Below are 18,235 nucleotides of genomic sequence, written 5' to 3'. Positions count from 1 at the left end.
TTGCCCAATGTCAATCAACTGTTGAGCAAAGCAGCTGGGATTCAAACCTAGTTTCACCACAGGCCCATGCTGGGTCACTAAGCTAGAAGGCCACTTCTAGAACAAAGAGACAGTGACAATTTTCAGGAGACCAAGATATATGGTAAAAGTTCCCTAAGGAAACATAGGGCCCAAGAAATGAGTCTTAAATTTTAAACTGAAAACCAAAATTAAATTAATTTAAATTTAAATGGCCACACGTGGGTAATGGCTACAATATCTGACAGTGCAGCTCTAGAGTTCCAAAGGTAATCAATCACAATAGTGATGACATACACAATAACACTCACTAGATTTCAAAGAACAAACCCACTCCAGATGAGTGCAAGTAAAAGCAGAGGGGACGTACAGTAAGTATCACAACTATTCTAGAATGATAGGCTTCAGGAACAAAAAAAAACAAAGCAAAGTAGGAATTATCTTGTCTCATGGCCAGTACTTGTGTATAACGGTCTCAACTCACCGGCAGCTTCCATTTCTGGATTTTTACTAGTCTGCTCATCTTTTCAATTAAAGATAAAAGTTTTTGGTTATTGGTCAATGATGGAGGTGCCATTTCTCATAAACCCTACCCAGCTCAACTCAGCTACATCTGGACAAACCGATGAGTGGACATGAAGAAATTATGAACTAAGAGACCCCTAAAATATGTCTGGTACAAATGCAGAACTGCAGTGACGAACAACTTAATCTTGAATTTCTTCCAATGAAACACAGTAATTTCAATAATAAACTTTTAAAATCATGAAGTTTAGCTTAGTTTATGAAATTGTAGCTAATCAATCCAATAATACCCAGTGTCCTAGAGACAGGCCCAAGACCAGGCATGAGGAAGCAGTAAAACACATATGTGAAAGTTAGGAGCCTCTCATGTAGTAGTCACGACGCAGAGAGGAGGAGAGTGAAGACAGCGGTCAAGAGTAAACCAATAAGGACACAGTGGGAATCAAAAAAAGAGAAGTTGAGTTAAAGGAACAGAGGGGAGTGTAGGATGGATTGGAACAAATGCCAGTGAGAAAACAAATATTAGAGTGCTGTTGGGATTCTACAGCAGCTATATCCTGAAATTCCAGTTCCATAAAGCCAAATAAGTTAGTTCACGAGATTTCCTTTCTTCCCTCTAGATCCTTACCAAACCCAAGCTGCTCAAGATTATATGAACACATTTGCATTCCTCACAACCTAGAAGCCTAAGACATTCAGGCAGCACTGGAAATACTGCTTGTCCAAGTGAGTGGACAAGGAATTAACGAATTTATACTACATTCTTTTATAAAAAATGAAAAGACATTGACCAAAAAGTTATATAGAGTTGAAACAACAACTGGCAATAGCAAGATTTGGTTCTCAATTGTGTGAATTTGAAAAACTCTTCTGTTAAACAAAATCTTATTTGGAAGTCCACTAAAGAACATAAACAAAGCAAAAATTGCTCAGGTTAAAGCAAGACTGAGAGGAATGGACCTTCTGGTTTGCTCCCACCTCCTGCAGCCCACAGGGCACACCCACAGAAGCTCTAACTGTGAAAACACAATCACAAAGTAGACAAATTCTCTGTACATGACCGTCCTACTTCATTTAATTGCCATTTTCCTGTAAGTCACAACACAGGCACTAATTCCTTCTGAAGTCCCTGAATCTCACAATCTGGATAAGAAACTCCACTGAAAATTTATCAGATATTGGAATTTTCTTTTCTCTGTGGATTCTGTTTCTGGAGGGCAAGAAGTTTGTCTTTATACCTGCTAGTTACAGGGACTAGTGCAAAACCTGGCATCTAGTGGGTGCTCAGTAAAATTCAGTTCAGTGAATGTCAACAATTTGTCAGTTTTTAAAAGACTCAATTTATCTCTAACAAATGACTTCTGAAATCAAGGTAGTACCTTTAGTTTGCGAAGTTTTGGGGACTGACAAAAATTAACATTGTCTTTTAAAGGGAATTTAAAATAATTATGATTAGTATATTAAAAGTGCAAATGGAAAAAAGTAAACAACATGCAATATAAGCAGAATCGAAATTCTAAGAAAGAATCTACCAAATAAAAAACCGTAACAGAAATGAAGAAGGCCTTCAATGGGCTCATGGCCAAGCCAGACTCGACTCACACTCAACACAGCCAAGGACAGAATCAGTGAGCCTGAAGAGAGGTCAGTAGAAACAAATCTAACTGAAATGCAGGACAGAGGGAGGGAGGAATAGAGAAAGAGCCAACAAAAAATAAAACAAAAAAAAACAGAACAAAACATCCAAGCACTATGGGACAATTTCAAAAGGCGTAACACACATAATAGAAATGCCAAAAGGAGAAAAAACAGAGAAAGGAGCAGAAAAAATATCTGAAGTAATATAAAGTTTGAGAATTTTCAAAAATTACTAACAAACACCAAACCACAGGTCCAGGAAGCTCAGAGAACACTAAGCAAAATAAATATCTAAAATCCATATCCAGGCATATCATGTTCAAGCTGCAGAAAACCAAAGACAAAATGTTGAAAGAAGCTAGATGGGAAAAAATACCTTACTTATAAGGGAAAACACATAAAGGTTTGAGCCAACTTCTCATCAGAATCCACGCAAAAGAGACTAAAGTAAACATTTAAAGTGTTTAAAGAAAAACCACCAAACTAGAATTCTATATCCAGCAAAATTATCCATCAAAGGTGGAAAAGAAATAAAGACTAAAGTCTGATAAGTCAGACAAAGAAAAAATTGAAGGAATTCATTGCCTGTCAGTAGACTTGCCCTTCAAGAAGGAAATAATTAAACTCAGATCTACATAAAGAAAAGAAGAGAATCAGAGAAGGAATCAATAAAGGCAAAATAAAATCTTTTTTATTCTTAATTGATCTAAAAGGTATATGTCTGAAGTAATAATAATGATGATGTATTATATGATTAATAGCACATGAATAAGTGAAATGAAAGACAGTGCTGTCACAAAGAATGAGAGGGAGGAACTGAGAACACTCTGATAAGGTACTTACAACAATATATGAAGTATTATAGTGTTATTTGAAAGTGGACTTAAATTAGATAAAAATGTATATTACGAACTCTAGGAAAGCCATTAGAAAATTTATTTTAAAAAGTACAATTGGTACACTGAAAGTGGAAATAAAATAGAATCATATAAAATGATCAATTAAAATCAGAGAAGGCTGAAAAAGAGAGGGAAAAAGAAACAAAGGACAAATGGCAATGAATAAAAAACACTTACAAACATGGTAGATATTAATCCAAAAATGTAAAAATAACCTTAAAAGTGAATTGTCTAAACATGCCAATTAAAAGATAGATTGTCAGAGTGGACTAAAAAAAAATAGGGCCAACTAGATGTTGTCTAAAAAACATCCATTTTAAATATAAAGACTCAAATAAGTTACATGCCAAGGGATGGAGAAAGATACACCACATTAATACTAACTAAAAAAAAAATAGCTGGAGTAACTATACCAATTTCAGACAAAGTAGACTTCAGAACTTCCTTGATTATCAGTGAAAAAGAGGATTATTTCATAACAATAATGTAATGATAATGTAAAGAGAACATAATAACCCTAAACATGTATGTACCTAACAAGAGAGGAGCAAAGTACACAAGGCAAAAGCTGACAGGAAGAAACAGATATATCCACTATTATAATTGGAGACTTCAATACCCCTCTGTCAGTACCTGATAGATCCAACACACAGAAAATCAGTAAGGATATAGTTGAACTAAACAACACTATTAATCAACTCGATCTAATTGACATTTATAGAATACTCTATTCAGCAACAGCAGAATATACATTCTACTCAAGCTTATAAAGAACTTTCCACAAAATAGACCACATCCTGGGCCATAAAATATACGTGAACAAAGTAAAAGAACAGAAATCATGCAGAATATGTTCTTGGATTATAATGGAATTAAACCAGAAGTCATTAACAGAAAAATATTTAGGAAAGCTATTTAGGAAAACCTTTAAATATATGGAAATTAAACAACACGCTTCTAATAATCCAGAAGTCAAAGAAGTCTAAAAAGTTCAAAAAAATATTTTGAAGTAAATGAAAACACAATTTATCAAAACTTGTGGGATGCAACAAAGCAGTGCTTACAGGGAAATTTACAGCACTGAATGCACATATTAGGGAACAAAAATGATCTAAACTCAATTAGCTAAGCTTCTGCCTTAGGAAACTAGAAAAAGAAGAGTAATATAAACCTTAAAGCAAGCAGGAAAAAAAAGATAAAAATCAGAGGAAAAAAATCAATGAAATCAAAAAAGAAAACAACAGAAAATATAACAAAATCTAAATCTGGTTCTCTGAAAAATATCAGTAAAATTGATAAATCTCCAGCTAGGCTAACCAACAGAGAAAATATATATTACCAATATCAGAAATGAAATAAGAATCATGACTACTGATTCCCAAAGACACTAAAAAAGTAATAAAAGTATCCTATGAACAACTCTATGCCCACAAATATGGTAACAGATGAAAAGGACAACTCCTCGAAAAACATAAACTACCAAAACTCATACAAGAAGATATAGATGACCTGAATAGCCCTATATCTATTAAAAATTGAAATGATAATTAATAACCTTTCAAAAAAAGAAAGCACCAGGCACAGATGTTTCACTAGTGAATTCTACCAAACATTTAAGGGAGAAATAATACCAACACTCCACAATCTCTTCCACAAAATGGAAGCAGAAGGAAGACTTCCTAACTCATTCTATGAGGCCAGCATTACTCTAACATGAAAACCAGATAAAGATATCCAAGAAAGGAAAACTACACACCAATATCTCTCATGAACATAGATGTAAAAATCCTTCAACAAAATAACAGCAAATCCAATCCGACAATGTTTAAAAAAATCATATGCCCCAACCAAATGGGATTTAATCCAGATATGCAAAGAGGAGTCCAATATCCGAAAATCAATGAAAGTAACCCATCATATCAACAAGCTAAAGAAAAATCACATGATCACATGAATTGATGCAGCAAAAGCATTTGAGAAAATCCAACACCCATTCATGATTTTAAACACTCTCAGGAAACTAAGAGTAAAGGGGAACTTCTTCAACCTGATGAAGAACATCCATGACAAATCTACAGCTAATCGATACTTAACAGGGAGAGACTGTGGACACTCTCCTCCTAAGCCTGGGAACAAGGCAAGGATGTCCTTTCTCATCACTCCTATCCAACAGCATACAGCATGTTCCAGCTAGTGCAATAAAACAAAAAAGTGCACAGACTGGAAAGGAAAAAATAAAACTGTCTTATTTGTAGATGGCATGACTGACTACGTAGAATGTTCCAAAGAATCCACAAAAAGACTTCTGGAACTAACAAGCAAGTTTAGCAAGGTTACAGGATACAAGTCAATATATAAAAGTTAATTACTGGGGCCGGCCTGGTGGCACAGTAGTTAAGTTCACACGCTCTGCTTCAGCGGCCTGGGGTTCATGGGTTTGAATCCTGGGCACGGACCTACACACCACTCATCAAGCCATGTTTTGGTGGCATCCCACATACAAAATAGAGGAAAACTGGCACAGATGTTAGCTCAGGGATAATCTTCCCCAAGCAAAAAGAGAAAGATTGTCAAGAGATGTTAGCTCAGGTCCAAGTCAATTACCTTTGTAAATACCAGCAATGAAATATAGTAATTTGAAATTAAAAAAAAAAAACCACACACAATACCATTTATAAAAGCACCAAGAAAAACCAAAACAAACTAAAAAAGACCCCAGGTATAAATCTAACAAAACAGGTACAAGATCTATATGAGGAAAAACTATAAGAGACTGGTGAAAGAAATCAAAGATCTAAATAAATGGAGAGAGATTCTAAGTTCATGGTTAGGAAGACTCAATATTGTTAAGATGTCAATTTTTGCCAATATGATCTACAGATTCCACATCACAATCCCAATCAAAATTCTAGCAAGCTATTTTGTAAATATAGACAACCTGATTCTAAAATTTATATGGAAAGGAAAATACCAAGAACAGCGAATGGAATACTTAAAGACAAAGCTGGAGGACTGACAGTACCTGACTTTAAAACTTACTGTAAAGCTACAATAATCAAGACAGTGTAGTATTGGAAAAAGAAGAGACAGATCAATGGAACAGATAGTGTCCAGAAAGAGATGCACACAAATACAGTGAACTGATCCTTGGCAAAGGCGCAAAGAAATTCAATGGAGAAAGGGTAGTCTTTCCAACAAATGGTGCTGGAACACAGAGATGTCCATATGCAAAAAAAATGAGTCTTACTTGTTTTATACAGGAAAGTTTGTACCCTTCCCACTCATTTTTGCCATTTCCCCTCCCCGTTGCATCTGGCTACTACCAATCTGTTCTCTGTATCTATGAATTCAGGTTTTTATGGTTTTTTTAGACACAGACCTTATACCTTTCACAAAATTTTCCTCAAAATGGATCACAGGCCTAAATGTAAAATGCAAAACTATAAAATTTCTAGCAGAAAATCTAAGTGACCTTGGGTTTGGCAATGACTTTTTAGATACACCATCAAACAGCATGATCAAGAGAAAATATTGGTAAGGTGTACTTCATTAAAATCAAAAACTCACACTCTATGAAAGACATGGTTAAGACAATGAAAAGACAAGCCACACACTGGGAGAAAATATTTTTACAACACATATTAGATAAAAGACTTGTATCTAAAGTATATGAAGAACTCTTTAAACTCAACAATAAGAACACAACTCAATTACAAAATGGGCTAAAGATGTGGACAAAACGGGCTAAAGATCTGGACAGACACCTCACTAAAGAAGATATACAGACAGTCAACAAGCATATGAAAAGATGCTCAAGTCATCACACCTGTTAGAGTGGCTATTATCAAAAAGACAAGAAATAACAAGTGTTGGTAAGGACGTGGAGAAAAAGAGAACACTTGTGCACTGTTGGTGGGAATGTAAATTGGTGCAGCCACTATAGAAAACAGGAGATTCCTCAAAAACTTAATAGAACTACCATATAATCCAGCAATTCCACTTCTGGGTATTTATCTGAAAGAAACAAATAAAAAAACAACTCAAAAAGATAATGTACCCCCATGTTCAGTACAGCATTATTTACAACAGCCAAGACACAGAAGTCACCTAAGTGTCCATCAATGGATGAATGGATAAAGAACATGGGGTATATTACACACACACGATGGAATATTACTCAGCCATAAAAAGAAGGAAATCTTGCCATTTGCAACAACATGAATGGATCTTGAAGGGATTATGCTAAGTGAAATAAGACAGGAAAAGACAAATACTGTATAATCTACTTATATATGGAATCTAAAAAAAAACACACCTGAACCCATAGGTACAGAGAACAGACTGGCGATTGCCAGAGGTGGGGGGCGGGGAAGACAGCAAAATGAGTGTGAAAGGTACAAACTTTCAGTTATAAAATAAAAAAAGTCTCGGGGATGTGATATACAGCATGGTGATTATAGTTAATAATACCATACTTATATGTGCAACTTGCTAACAGAATAAATCTTAAAAGTTCTCATCACAAGAAAAAAAAATTTGTGACTACGAGTAGTGATGGACGTTAACTAGACTTACTGTGGTGATCATTTCGCAAGGTGTACCAACACTGAATCATTATGCTGTAGACCTGAAACTAGTATAATGTTATATTCAATTATATATCAAGAAAAAGAAACGATGCTCAACATCAGATGTTACCAGAGTTACAAACTAAAACAACGAGATACCACTATACACCTATTAGAATGACTAACATCCAAAACACCGACAGTGCCAAATATTGGTGAGTATGTGGAGCAACAGGAACTCTCATTCACTGCTAGTTGGAATGCGAAATGGTACAGTAACTTTGGAAGACAGTTTGGCTGTTGCTTACAAAGCTAAAAATAGGCTTACCATATGATCCAGCAAGAGCACTCCTGGGTACTTACCCAAATGAGGTGAAAAGTGATGTCTACACAAAAACCTGCACACAAATGTTTGTAGAAGCTTTATTCACAATTGCCAAAAACTGGAAGCAACCAAGAAATGCCTGAATAGGTGAATGGATAAGCAAACTGAGGTTTACAATAGAATATTATTTAGCAATAAAAGGAAATGAGTTATCAAGTCATGAAAAGACATGGAGGAATCTTCAACGTATCTTGCTAAGTAAACGAAGTCAGTCTGCAAAGGCTATATGCTGTACGATTCCAACTATTTGACATTCTGGAGAAGGCAACACTATAAAGACAGTAAGTAAAAACACCAGTGGCTTCCAGGGGCTCCAGGGTGGAGGAGGGAAGGGATGAACAGGTAAAGCACAAGGCATTTTGAGGGCGGTGAAACTATTCCGCGTGATACTGTAATGCTGGATAAATGTCATTACACATTTGTCAAAATCCAGAGAACTGTACAACACAAAGAGTGAATCCTAATGTAAACTAAGTAATAATGTACAGATATCGGTTCCCCAGTTCTAACAAATGTACCACACTGATACTAGATGTTAATAATAGAGGAAACTGTGTATAGAGGGGCCAAGGGATAACACGGGAATTCTATGTACTGTCTCTGCCCCATGTTTCTGTAAACCTAAACTCCTCTAAAAAATAGTCTAGTAAGTAATTTTCTTTAAAAAGTACACTGTGGCCTTGCCAAACACAACTGATATTTAGCATGGCCTTAACCTGAAGTACAGGCATGAGAAAGAAAGAAACGTAGAATTCACTGGGTTGAAACACAGTAAAAGGGATCTGAAGAAAAGAACTGCCTCTAATTATACAAACTCTCAATTATCACCAAATAGGAGGAAATTCAAATTTTCTTCTTTCAGATTACCATTCTAATTTATTCATTTCAATCTCTTTCTTAATCACATCTTGACTGCTGTTTCAAATCAAATTTAGTTTGCTGCTTAGAAAAAGTAAAAGCATGCAAGTTTATCTGTAGTACTTTCTGGGCCGTTACTTTCCTTCTCCCTAATGCATTTGATACTTCAATTTAATTTCTATTGTATAATCCATCTCCTTCATCCTGTTCTGCTTTTGAGCTTTCTGATACCAGAATTGAGCCAATGAACAGTTCTGGTAATAATGGAGCCACTGTTAAATCCTTAATCTTCAGAAAAAGTTAAATTATGTCCCCTAGTGAACTCCCAAGGAATTTCGATAATAATTCACTGATTTCCAGAGCAGTCTTAAATGTCAAATGTATCACTTATAAAGAAAATGAATGATTTTTCCAAAATAACTACATAAATTTATCCATTTACACAAATGTTTATCTCTTCATCTCTTTTCAGAGGATATAAATTCCTTAAGGCAAGCAAGCCATGGTGGTCTGTAATGGTAACGCTGGCCCAGAATCCACCTGGTTCCACTTCCACTCGCTTTCTTTTTGGCTCTGGCAGTTGTTATCACAAGCCATTGTAATGGGAAGAATGCAGGCTTTGCAATCAGAAAGATAAGAGTTCCAATCCTTTCTGGTATTACTTTATTTAGCTTTTCTTCCTCATCCCCAAAATGGGATTAACTAATCACTCTTTTATCATATGGTATTTATGATGATTGAATGAGATAAAGTATGTTAAGTATTCAGCACTTCATATGCTGTATCAATAATTAGTTCTAGTTTCCCTCCATGTTCTCATCTATTGACCTGGGCAAACCAAGCTCATATTCTTCCTTCATCTAAACTTTTGTTATTCCATTTGGGTGACCATGCAAAATCCCAGCTTCTTTAGCAATTCACGTGAGTGGCCATAACTTTGACGTTGAAATTATCTGATACTGCTCTCCAAATGAAATCCTGAAACTATCCTTTCCTGCTCTCTGTGGCCTCTCCTACTTCCAGCCTCCACTCCCTTATTCTCTCTGGTCTCCAGTCTAGGGCCCTGCCCCACCCTACCCCACCCCCTTTTTCCCCTCAAATCTAAGGACTCCTCCTGGTTTCAGTCTGGCCTAGATTCTACAGTCCATTACTTGAATTACTACTTTGTCCTGCAATACCAGCCCACAAAATCTAATCTTGAGCCAGTTCAGCCATCTGTTTTTCCCACAACTACATCTCAGTGGCTGAGCACTAACAAGAACCACACAAAGTAGTAAATTAGTACCAGCATACATTGATGGCACATCACCCTATCTCACAAAGGCTCTGGATGCTGCGTGACAAGCGAAGATGGTTCCTGATCAGCTTCCTCTCCCATTCCTCTCAATGACCACTCCACACCTTTCCCAATCTCTTCAAGTCTCTTATACTTTACTTTCAGCTGACAATAAAATATACATCAGATCATATCTCTTCTGTTTAAAACTCTCCAATTTCTCTTAGAGTAAGAGCACAATAAGTCTTTACAGTGCCTTACATAATCTCCCTTTCCCTCTCTGAATGCATCACCTACTCTCAAGTCTTCTTGCTCACTCTGCTCCAGTCACAGTAGCCCTGCTACAGCTCTTCCAACATACTAAAAAGGCTCCTGCTTTAAGAATTGTGCATTAGCTGCTCCCTCTGCTAGGAACAGTCTTTCTCCAGTTATCCACTTGGCTAACTCCTTTACTTCCTACAAGCCTCTGTTCAAACAGCACCTGCTCCGTGAGGCCTGCCTTGACCATGCTATTTAAAATTGCTCCCAATCCTCCCCTCCTCTCTTCCAGTCCAACATCCCAATCTTCCTTATCTTGCTGTTTCTTTTTTCCTAGCACTTATCTTCTACCATCCTACATAATTTACTTACTGTGTTTAGCACTTATGGTCCCACAAAGACAGAGATTTTTTTCTTGTTCACTGCTGCATCCTAGGTGCCTAAAACAAAGTCTGGCTCGCACAAAGGAGGCACTCAAAAAATATTTGTTGAATGAATAAACTATGAGATGGCACCATTCCCCACTTCCCTTTAAAAATGAACCAAACTTATTACAGGTGAATTTTCTCAACTTCAGCCTTCCCTCTTCCAGAGTTACCCGCATCCACATCCATCTCAGAATCAGTTAACTCCTTCCTCAGAAAATGAACTTCCATTCAGAGGCCAATCGTGTGTTCTAGAGCTATCCTTTCCTCTCTATTCCAAGACTCTGCTCAACCACATTTTCCTTGTATTTTTCTACTGCTATTCTCTTTCCTGTACTTCAACTGCCCTCTCCACTGGCTTCTTTCCTTCGGCACATAGATATGCCATTAAGAAAATCGGTATCTGTAATATCTGCCCAATTTCCAATTATCCTCACTGCATTTAAGGATCCCCAGTCCAGCAGCAGCAGGGCCCACTGTAATTTCTGACCCACAGAGAAGAGTGATCATAGAGCTCTTCCATGGATGCTGGGGCTCTCCTCACAAACTTTTTTTCTCACAGTCATGGTGAAAGCTATCTCCTCCGGACCCTTGCAGAGTGGGTGACCTGGTCTTATATGAGAAATCCGTTCCAATCTCCCTAAGTCTTTGGATCCCTTCCTCTACAGTGTACCAAGGCAGGTCTGGCATTTTAACTTATTTAACGAAGATCACCTTTTGGTCCATGCTTCAGCCAACCAGCCAAACTGTTAGAGCCCTTTCTAATCCCTCAGGCTATAACAGTGAATCTAGAATCTCTGCTTAGTGGTCCTCTATCAATGAATTTGGCCTGATCAAACTTTATGTCCTTTCCACCATTACCCACACCTATCCCCCAGATTTCTACCTTTATAAATTAAAAGAAATCATGCAATTTTTTAAGAGTGTAGCACACCTCCTCATGGGTCCCACTCTGTAGCTGACCCTGGGACTTGACTCTAGTGACAGTCTAGAAGCAAAGACGTGTGGTAAGGGTAGTTCCTGAGGGGAAGCAGCAAGGTCTTGCAAGGCAACTACTTCAGGGAAGGCCACTACAGGTTCTCCAGGCAAAGCAGGGTTAACTTCTCAACAAGTGTGGAACCACTGCTTCTACTGGCAAAGCACATCAAAATCCAGGGGTTCAGTACCCCATTCTACAGTTGAGGATCTCAGTCTTTCCCAATCAATGTCATCGTTTTAACATCAGACACCCTGTTAGATTGGGAATTCATTTTGCATTGTGATTCAGCCACTTTGTAGGATGAGACTCTTGGATACTTTTCAGTAATCTCAGCTCTGCATCTGCAGGATATGAGTTTCTTTAGGCAGACAAAGGAAATTTCAGGTCATTTATGCAGAGCGCGAGCTGGGAATTTGAAGATCTGAGCTCATCTTTTTCTTTCCCCACTTTCTCCAGCACAGTTAGCAGCAAACAGTCTCATTATTTTTGTTAATTTGACAAAAAATTTTAAGTCATCAAATACATAATCATCCAGAACCCCAATGGGGATATTTTGTGTATCCCTATTGCCACATGACACCATGGACCATCAGTGTCCTTTTTACCACTGAAAACAGTCATTAGTGCCTTTAAAACTAATCAGATTAGGGAACCAATTCCAAGCATGCCATAACCAATTCAGAAAATTCATCCTTAAGATTCTATTCCTCCAGAGCCACTCTCAGTACCAAGATCGGAATCAGACAGGGTTCTCCAGAGATATAGAACCAACAGAAAAAATATATACATCTATCTAATTTTAGGTTTATCTATCTATATTTAGATAAAGATATTTCTATCTATTAGAAATCTATTATTAGGTTATTTTTATCTAAATATATAGAGATTTATTTTAAGGAACTGGCTCACGCACTCGTGAAGCTAGCAACTCTCAAATGTGTAGGGCAGATCTGCAGGCTGGAAACTCAGGCAGCAATCAATGCTGCAGTCTTGAGGAAGAACTTTTTCTTCTTGAGACACTTCTGTTTGAAATTTAGGCCTTCAACTGATTGGATGAGGCCCACCCACATTACTGAGGGTAATCTCCTTTACTTAAAGTTAATTGATTGTAGATGTTAACAAATCTTCAAAATACCATTACAGTTAACACCCAGATTAGTGTTCAAATAAATAACCAGGTACTAAAGCCTAGTCAAAGTGATACACAAAACTAAACATCACATATAATAAACTTACAGATTTCTCAACCAAATCTTACTTTCAACTATAGGAAAAACTTCTTAAAGTTTATCGTTAACTATCTGTGTATTCCAAAAAGGCAGTAAAATTTCAGCAGGGACATTTTGGAGAGTGGATGGGAGCAACAGTTCTTCCTCCAAGACTGTTTGGAGAAACAAACCTTCTATAAACCACCTCACTTTCCTACCTTGAAGAACACCATTCTTAGGAAGTTATAACATTGCACCTACATTTTAAAAACACTTTTTATGTTTCAAAAATGTGATCTTCAACTCTACAACGGAAATCACACTAAAATTACACCTCAGCATGCTCTCTCACCTTGAGAACTAATGACTTAAAAAAAGGGATGGTATCTATTGAATTTGTTGCTTGCCTTTACTTTGACCAGAAAACTTACAAGTTACTACTTCATTTTCTCTCACTGACAAAGTAGAATCCAAACCAGGAGAAATCCACACCAGGCTAAGTGAGTGGGTGAGTGGGCCAAATACTCAAAACAGCACATGAAGAAATCTTCTAAATGGGCTGAAATAAATCCTGTCTGTCCTTTAAAATAAACGGATTTTTAAAAACCTTTCTTGATGATTCATTCATTCAATAAGGACTCACTATGTGCTGGGCACTATTCAAGGAACCTGGGTTAAATCCCTGAACAAAATGATAATCCTGTCTTGATGGAGCTCACATTCTAGCAAGATAACATCACAATCCAGCTATTTTCTCTCTGAACATAATAACCCAACCACTAAGAAGTATCAAAACATTTTCTGAAAACCTACTATGTGCCAGCCAACTTCCAGTTTTGAGTCTGGCGTTCTAGCAGGCACCGTTTCATCATTAGCATAGACTACCTCTCTGGAGCCAGGCTGCCTGGATCCAAATCCTAGCTCCACTACTTTCCAGCTGCATGACCTTGGCCTAGTTACTTAACCCTCACCTAAAAATCAAAAACAATCATAACAACTACCCCTCTGGATTAGGTAAGAGTTAAATGAGCTCAAATGTGTAAAGCACTTAATCTAGCACATAGAATATACTCAAACATTAGCTATTACTTTAATTCAGTTTCCAGAAAACCAGATATTACTCCGGCAATAATGGAGGAAAATAACACCAATGATTAACTTTTAAAACATTTTTATCTGGCCCATTTACTCCCTCCATTACTATCTGCAAGAATTCTTCCTCTACTCTCAACAGAATATCCATGACTTCCAGTTAAGTACATAAAACCTACAAAATGAGATGTCCACCTATCTCATGCACATTATCAATTCATGGTGGACTCTGTATAAACACATACTTAACAGGCTTTTAATCTAATGAAAAAGTTTCTTAAAAAGTCAAAATTAGACTCATTTTCCCTGAAATTACAACAGCAATTACCTCGAGAAACTTTAGCATTAGAAGCAGCAAATAAGAGCTGTGTAATTGCCTGGTTCTAATGCCTGGATATGCAAATGGTCTCTCCAATCTCTACGACCTATACCTTTGAGGCTGTCCATATTCATAAACTGAAGTTAATTTTCAATCTAGCTCACTGCATATAATAAAAAATACAAGTACAGTCCTCTGAAATTGACGACTCACTAAATATATGGCTAAAAATAGACCTCACCGTTGGTCCAAAGTTTACAAGGGGTCAACAATCTCAGAAAGGTTAATATCCACAATTTGGAAGTGACTCGATTGTAAAGTACACGCTGCAAACGTTGCCTTCCCCAAAGCAAAGTGTACTCATTAATATAACTGTGCCTACTGACAAGAAGGCAGGCTAGTAAAGCACATTTTCAAAGCTGCTTGTAAGGGACCAATTTTGGCAAAGACTAATTCAAGATAGATTGTAAATCTGAGCACGTTTTTACACCCTGAAGGTGGGGAGGTGCTGAGGCACAACAACGTTAATACTATGCAGACGCATCAATCCCCGTAGTCCACAGGTCCAGTTTTGACCCTAATCTGGGGGGGGGGGGGGGGTGAAAGCCCTGAACTATGGCGCTTTCGAGTTTCAGTATAGCAGGTGCCTTCGACTCTCCAGTGGAAAGCTGGAGGGATGGACAAAGAAATTGTTGTGCCCCCAACCATCCCATACCAACGTCCAGCCAACACAGAATACTATACCTTGAGACGTTTCTCAAGAATAGGTATGGGCTGCCCCTTCTCCAGAATCTGACAGATGAGAAAGAGGGACGCATGGCATGGCTTCCCAAATATGGCGGTAGGGAATGACCTGCCAGTCCCTAAGAAGTAAGATGTTGCTCATTTTTAAAACTCCGAGGGCGGGGCTCCCAGGCCCCTCCTCAGCAGGATTCCGAGGGAGGGAAGAACACAGGGTGAAGGGTTACAGAGCAGAAAACCGAAAAACAGTTCCAAAGGCAGGATTTGCCAGGACACTGGCCCGACATAGAAAGGCGGGGGTGACCTCTTTCGGCTGCCGGGGGTAGTGAGGCGGGCTAGTGTAGATGACCCCCGCCCCGCTGGTAGACCCCCGCCACAACCAGATGAGCTGTGTGCGCCGCGCAGCTGTCGGGTTCGCGCCCCGGGTCAGCTCCCCAACGCGCACAGGGTTGAAGGTGCCCTCTCGACCCCTCCCGCTGCCCCCCAGAGGTCTTGGGCCCAGGTTACCTCTTAAAACGTGGAGGCAGCCACCGCTTCCAGCCGCCCAGGACGGACGACAGCTCCTCAGATGCCACGGCGGTGTCACTCAGGAGAGTGACCGAGGGCAGCGTGGGTCAGGGCGCCGGAACCTGCGGGGCTCAGGCCGACTCTCTCCCCGACTCCGGGCCCAGCCAGCCGCGCCCACCAGCAACGTGCTCGCGAGCGCCCGTGTCCGCTCGGCGTGTCCCTCAGCACGCATCGCGCGAGGCACGACGGGACTCGTAGTCCCGGCGCGAAGGTTGCGCAACGCTCCACTCTTCGCCAAGAGTGGCGTCACGTGACTCACGCACTCCCCGGAAGTGCCGTAACAACACACGCGTGGCGCGGCGCGCCGCTTCCGCAAACAGAATCGTGGATAGCTGTATGGGTGAGTGTGGCGCCTGGAGCTCCGGCCCTCCCTTTCTTCTTTGGCTTGAGGCCCTCCGCCGCCGTCGAGGTGGAAGGGGCACGGCACTACTGACATAGGCTCGCTTAGCAGTAGCCCTGTGCCTCAGTGAGTACCCGTCGCGAGAGTTTTGTTGTGCCCTCAGCCCGCATCAGAATGGGCAATACTTGTGGGGGTTGGCGGGTGCTCTTGCTCCTCCAGACCGAGCGAGCCCGGGTCCGGAGAAGCCCGAAGAGCTGTATCAGATCGCACCCCAGGGCTGCGCCGAGGGGCGGGCTGGGGCGGGGGCGTCGGATCCGAAGAAGTGTCTGTAATGTCTTGAGCGGCGGAACGGAAACCTGAGCCAGAGTTTCTAGCTAGGCCGCGCCAGTGCCTGAAGAGGGTGAGCCCGGCTGCAGAATTCCCTTCTCGCCTCTGTTGCGTCCTCTTGGGCCCCCCCAGTTGACCCTGTCTAGCTGGCGGGTCGGGGCGTAGAGCTTATCCGGCTTGAGCTGAAGCCCGGCGGCCCTCGCGCCCTGCTCTCCGGTTCTCTGAGAAACTGGGATGACGGAGACGTGGCTTGGCTGAGAGGTGTGACTGGAAAGCCAGATCGAAATGCCGTTCTGGTCGTTTAATGCGTATCCGTCCCTGTGTCAGTTCAGTCTTTACCCTAAGCTCCTTCCTGGAGGATTCTGAGGGGCACCTCTCTTGCTTTGGGAGTGTGTTCCTTATTCCACTTTGACGCTCAGTTTCAAACATGACCCTCAGTTTCAAGTATTATTACCCATTTCTGCGGTCGTTTGGAATTTTGTGTCGTTTATTTTGGCATCTCATCTGTGGAAATAGATTTGCCTATGTATATAAAATTCACTCTTATTCGCAATACTAAGGCGATAATTACAGCTGAAGATGATAAATCACATGGGTTTATTTGAATTTAAAAACAATTTCCATTTCGTTATTAGGAAATAAATGGCAGGGAGAAGATAGGGATTTGATAATTCAGTGGCCAGTTTTACTAGATAATCATTTTAAGTAGTTATTCTAAAAATTACATTTCTGGGTGGTTTTCTCCCCCCTCTTCTTCAGTTCTTCCTGTTTTGGCTCGTCTTGGTATTTTGAACCTCAGACGTTGGGTAGTGAAAGCTGATATCCCTTGAAATCCTTCCCAGTTTATGGTGACTTGTTTTTACCCATTCCCTCAAGCAACTTTATTTCTTATTCTGTTTCTTTACTCAAAAGACTTTTTCTCTCTCTTCATAACTTTCAGGTTCTGAATTTGCTGAATCTCACTAATTTTTGCGCTTTTGCTCTCCCTTCTTCGTTTGATTTGACTAACACAGCCTAACATTTTAATAATGGTTTATAGGGAGCCGGGGGCCTGCCGCCCGCCTCGTGGAGCAGAGGTGAAGTGCGCGCACGTTCCGTTTTGGCGGCCTGGGGTTCCCTGGTTCAGATCCCGGTGCGGACATGGCACCGCTTGGCAAAAGCCATGCTGTGGTAGGCGTCCCACGTATAAAATAGAGGAAGACGTGCATGGATGTTAGCTCAGGGCCAGTCTTCCTCAGCAAAAAGAGGAGAATTGGCAGCAGATGTTAGCTCAGGGCTAATCTTCCTCAAAAAAAAAAAAAAAGTGGTATATAAGCTGTAAGTTTTTTGAAGACTGATTCACAAAGTGCTTCATTGAGCTCCTGTGTAGTAGGAGTTTAGTAAATTTGTTGAATGACTTAATAAATTCCTGTCCAATAGATAGTTTACTTATTTCTCTCCCCCTCCCATTTTACACATAGGTGAAGGAACATGTGAAAGAGGCTTAGTGGTCATTTAGTGCAGAGTGGGTCTTGAAATTTCTGTCCAAAGCCATTTCTGCTCTCTTCACTTTCTTCGTAATTCTGACACCTGAAAGGAAATAAGGATTTCAGAAGTCAACTGTAGGTTCCGAGACTTTTCCTGTTCTTGGTGCCCTTACTGTCTTTAGCCAAAAGAACCTAATAGTTCCACTTATTAAGTAGTTTAGTCCAAAGAATTTAATAAGTATTTATGTCCTATCAACTTTATTTTAAAAATAATACACAAATTGTAAGAAAAAATAATATTTGTGTTTAATTCTTAACCTCGAGTGCATAATGTGCACACCTGTTG

At 39.6% G+C, this 18,235-nt stretch overlaps 2 protein-coding genes across 6 annotated transcripts in view; one reads left to right on the top strand and one right to left on the bottom strand.

Moving 5' to 3' along the window:
* Window positions 1-16,004, bottom strand: part of FAM210A (family with sequence similarity 210 member A) — a 30,342-nt gene extending 14,338 nt beyond the window's left edge. Inside the window, exon 1 of one of the 4 annotated variants that reach the window (XM_023648206.2) lies at window positions 15,697-16,004. Coding sequence is in view for 1 of the 4 variants with exons in the window: in XM_070220654.1 (XP_070076755.1) it covers window positions 15,193-15,266 (74 nt within the window). In the remaining 3 variants the exon portion in view is untranslated. Of the gene's footprint in view, window positions 1-15,192; window positions 15,467-15,696 lie in introns of those variants that run through there. The other 3 variants (XM_023648205.2, XM_023648207.2, XM_070220654.1) reach the window with 3 other exon arrangements.
* Window positions 15,859-18,235, top strand: part of RNMT (RNA guanine-7 methyltransferase) — a 30,530-nt gene continuing 28,153 nt past the window's right edge. The window contains exon 1 of one of the 2 annotated variants that reach the window (XM_023648199.2): window positions 15,859-16,096. The gene's annotated coding sequence lies outside the window, so the exon portion shown is untranslated. Of the gene's footprint in view, window positions 16,223-18,235 lie in introns of both variants that reach the window. The other variant, XM_005612740.4, reaches the window with a different exon arrangement.

The sequence above is a fragment of the Equus caballus genome, chromosome 8 (assembly GCF_041296265.1).
Source record: "Equus caballus isolate H_3958 breed thoroughbred chromosome 8, TB-T2T, whole genome shotgun sequence".
NCBI lineage: Eukaryota > Metazoa > Chordata > Mammalia > Perissodactyla > Equidae > Equus > Equus caballus.
The sequence above is the reverse complement of the archived record's forward strand: the minus strand, read 5'-3'. Positions and strand labels throughout refer to the sequence as shown.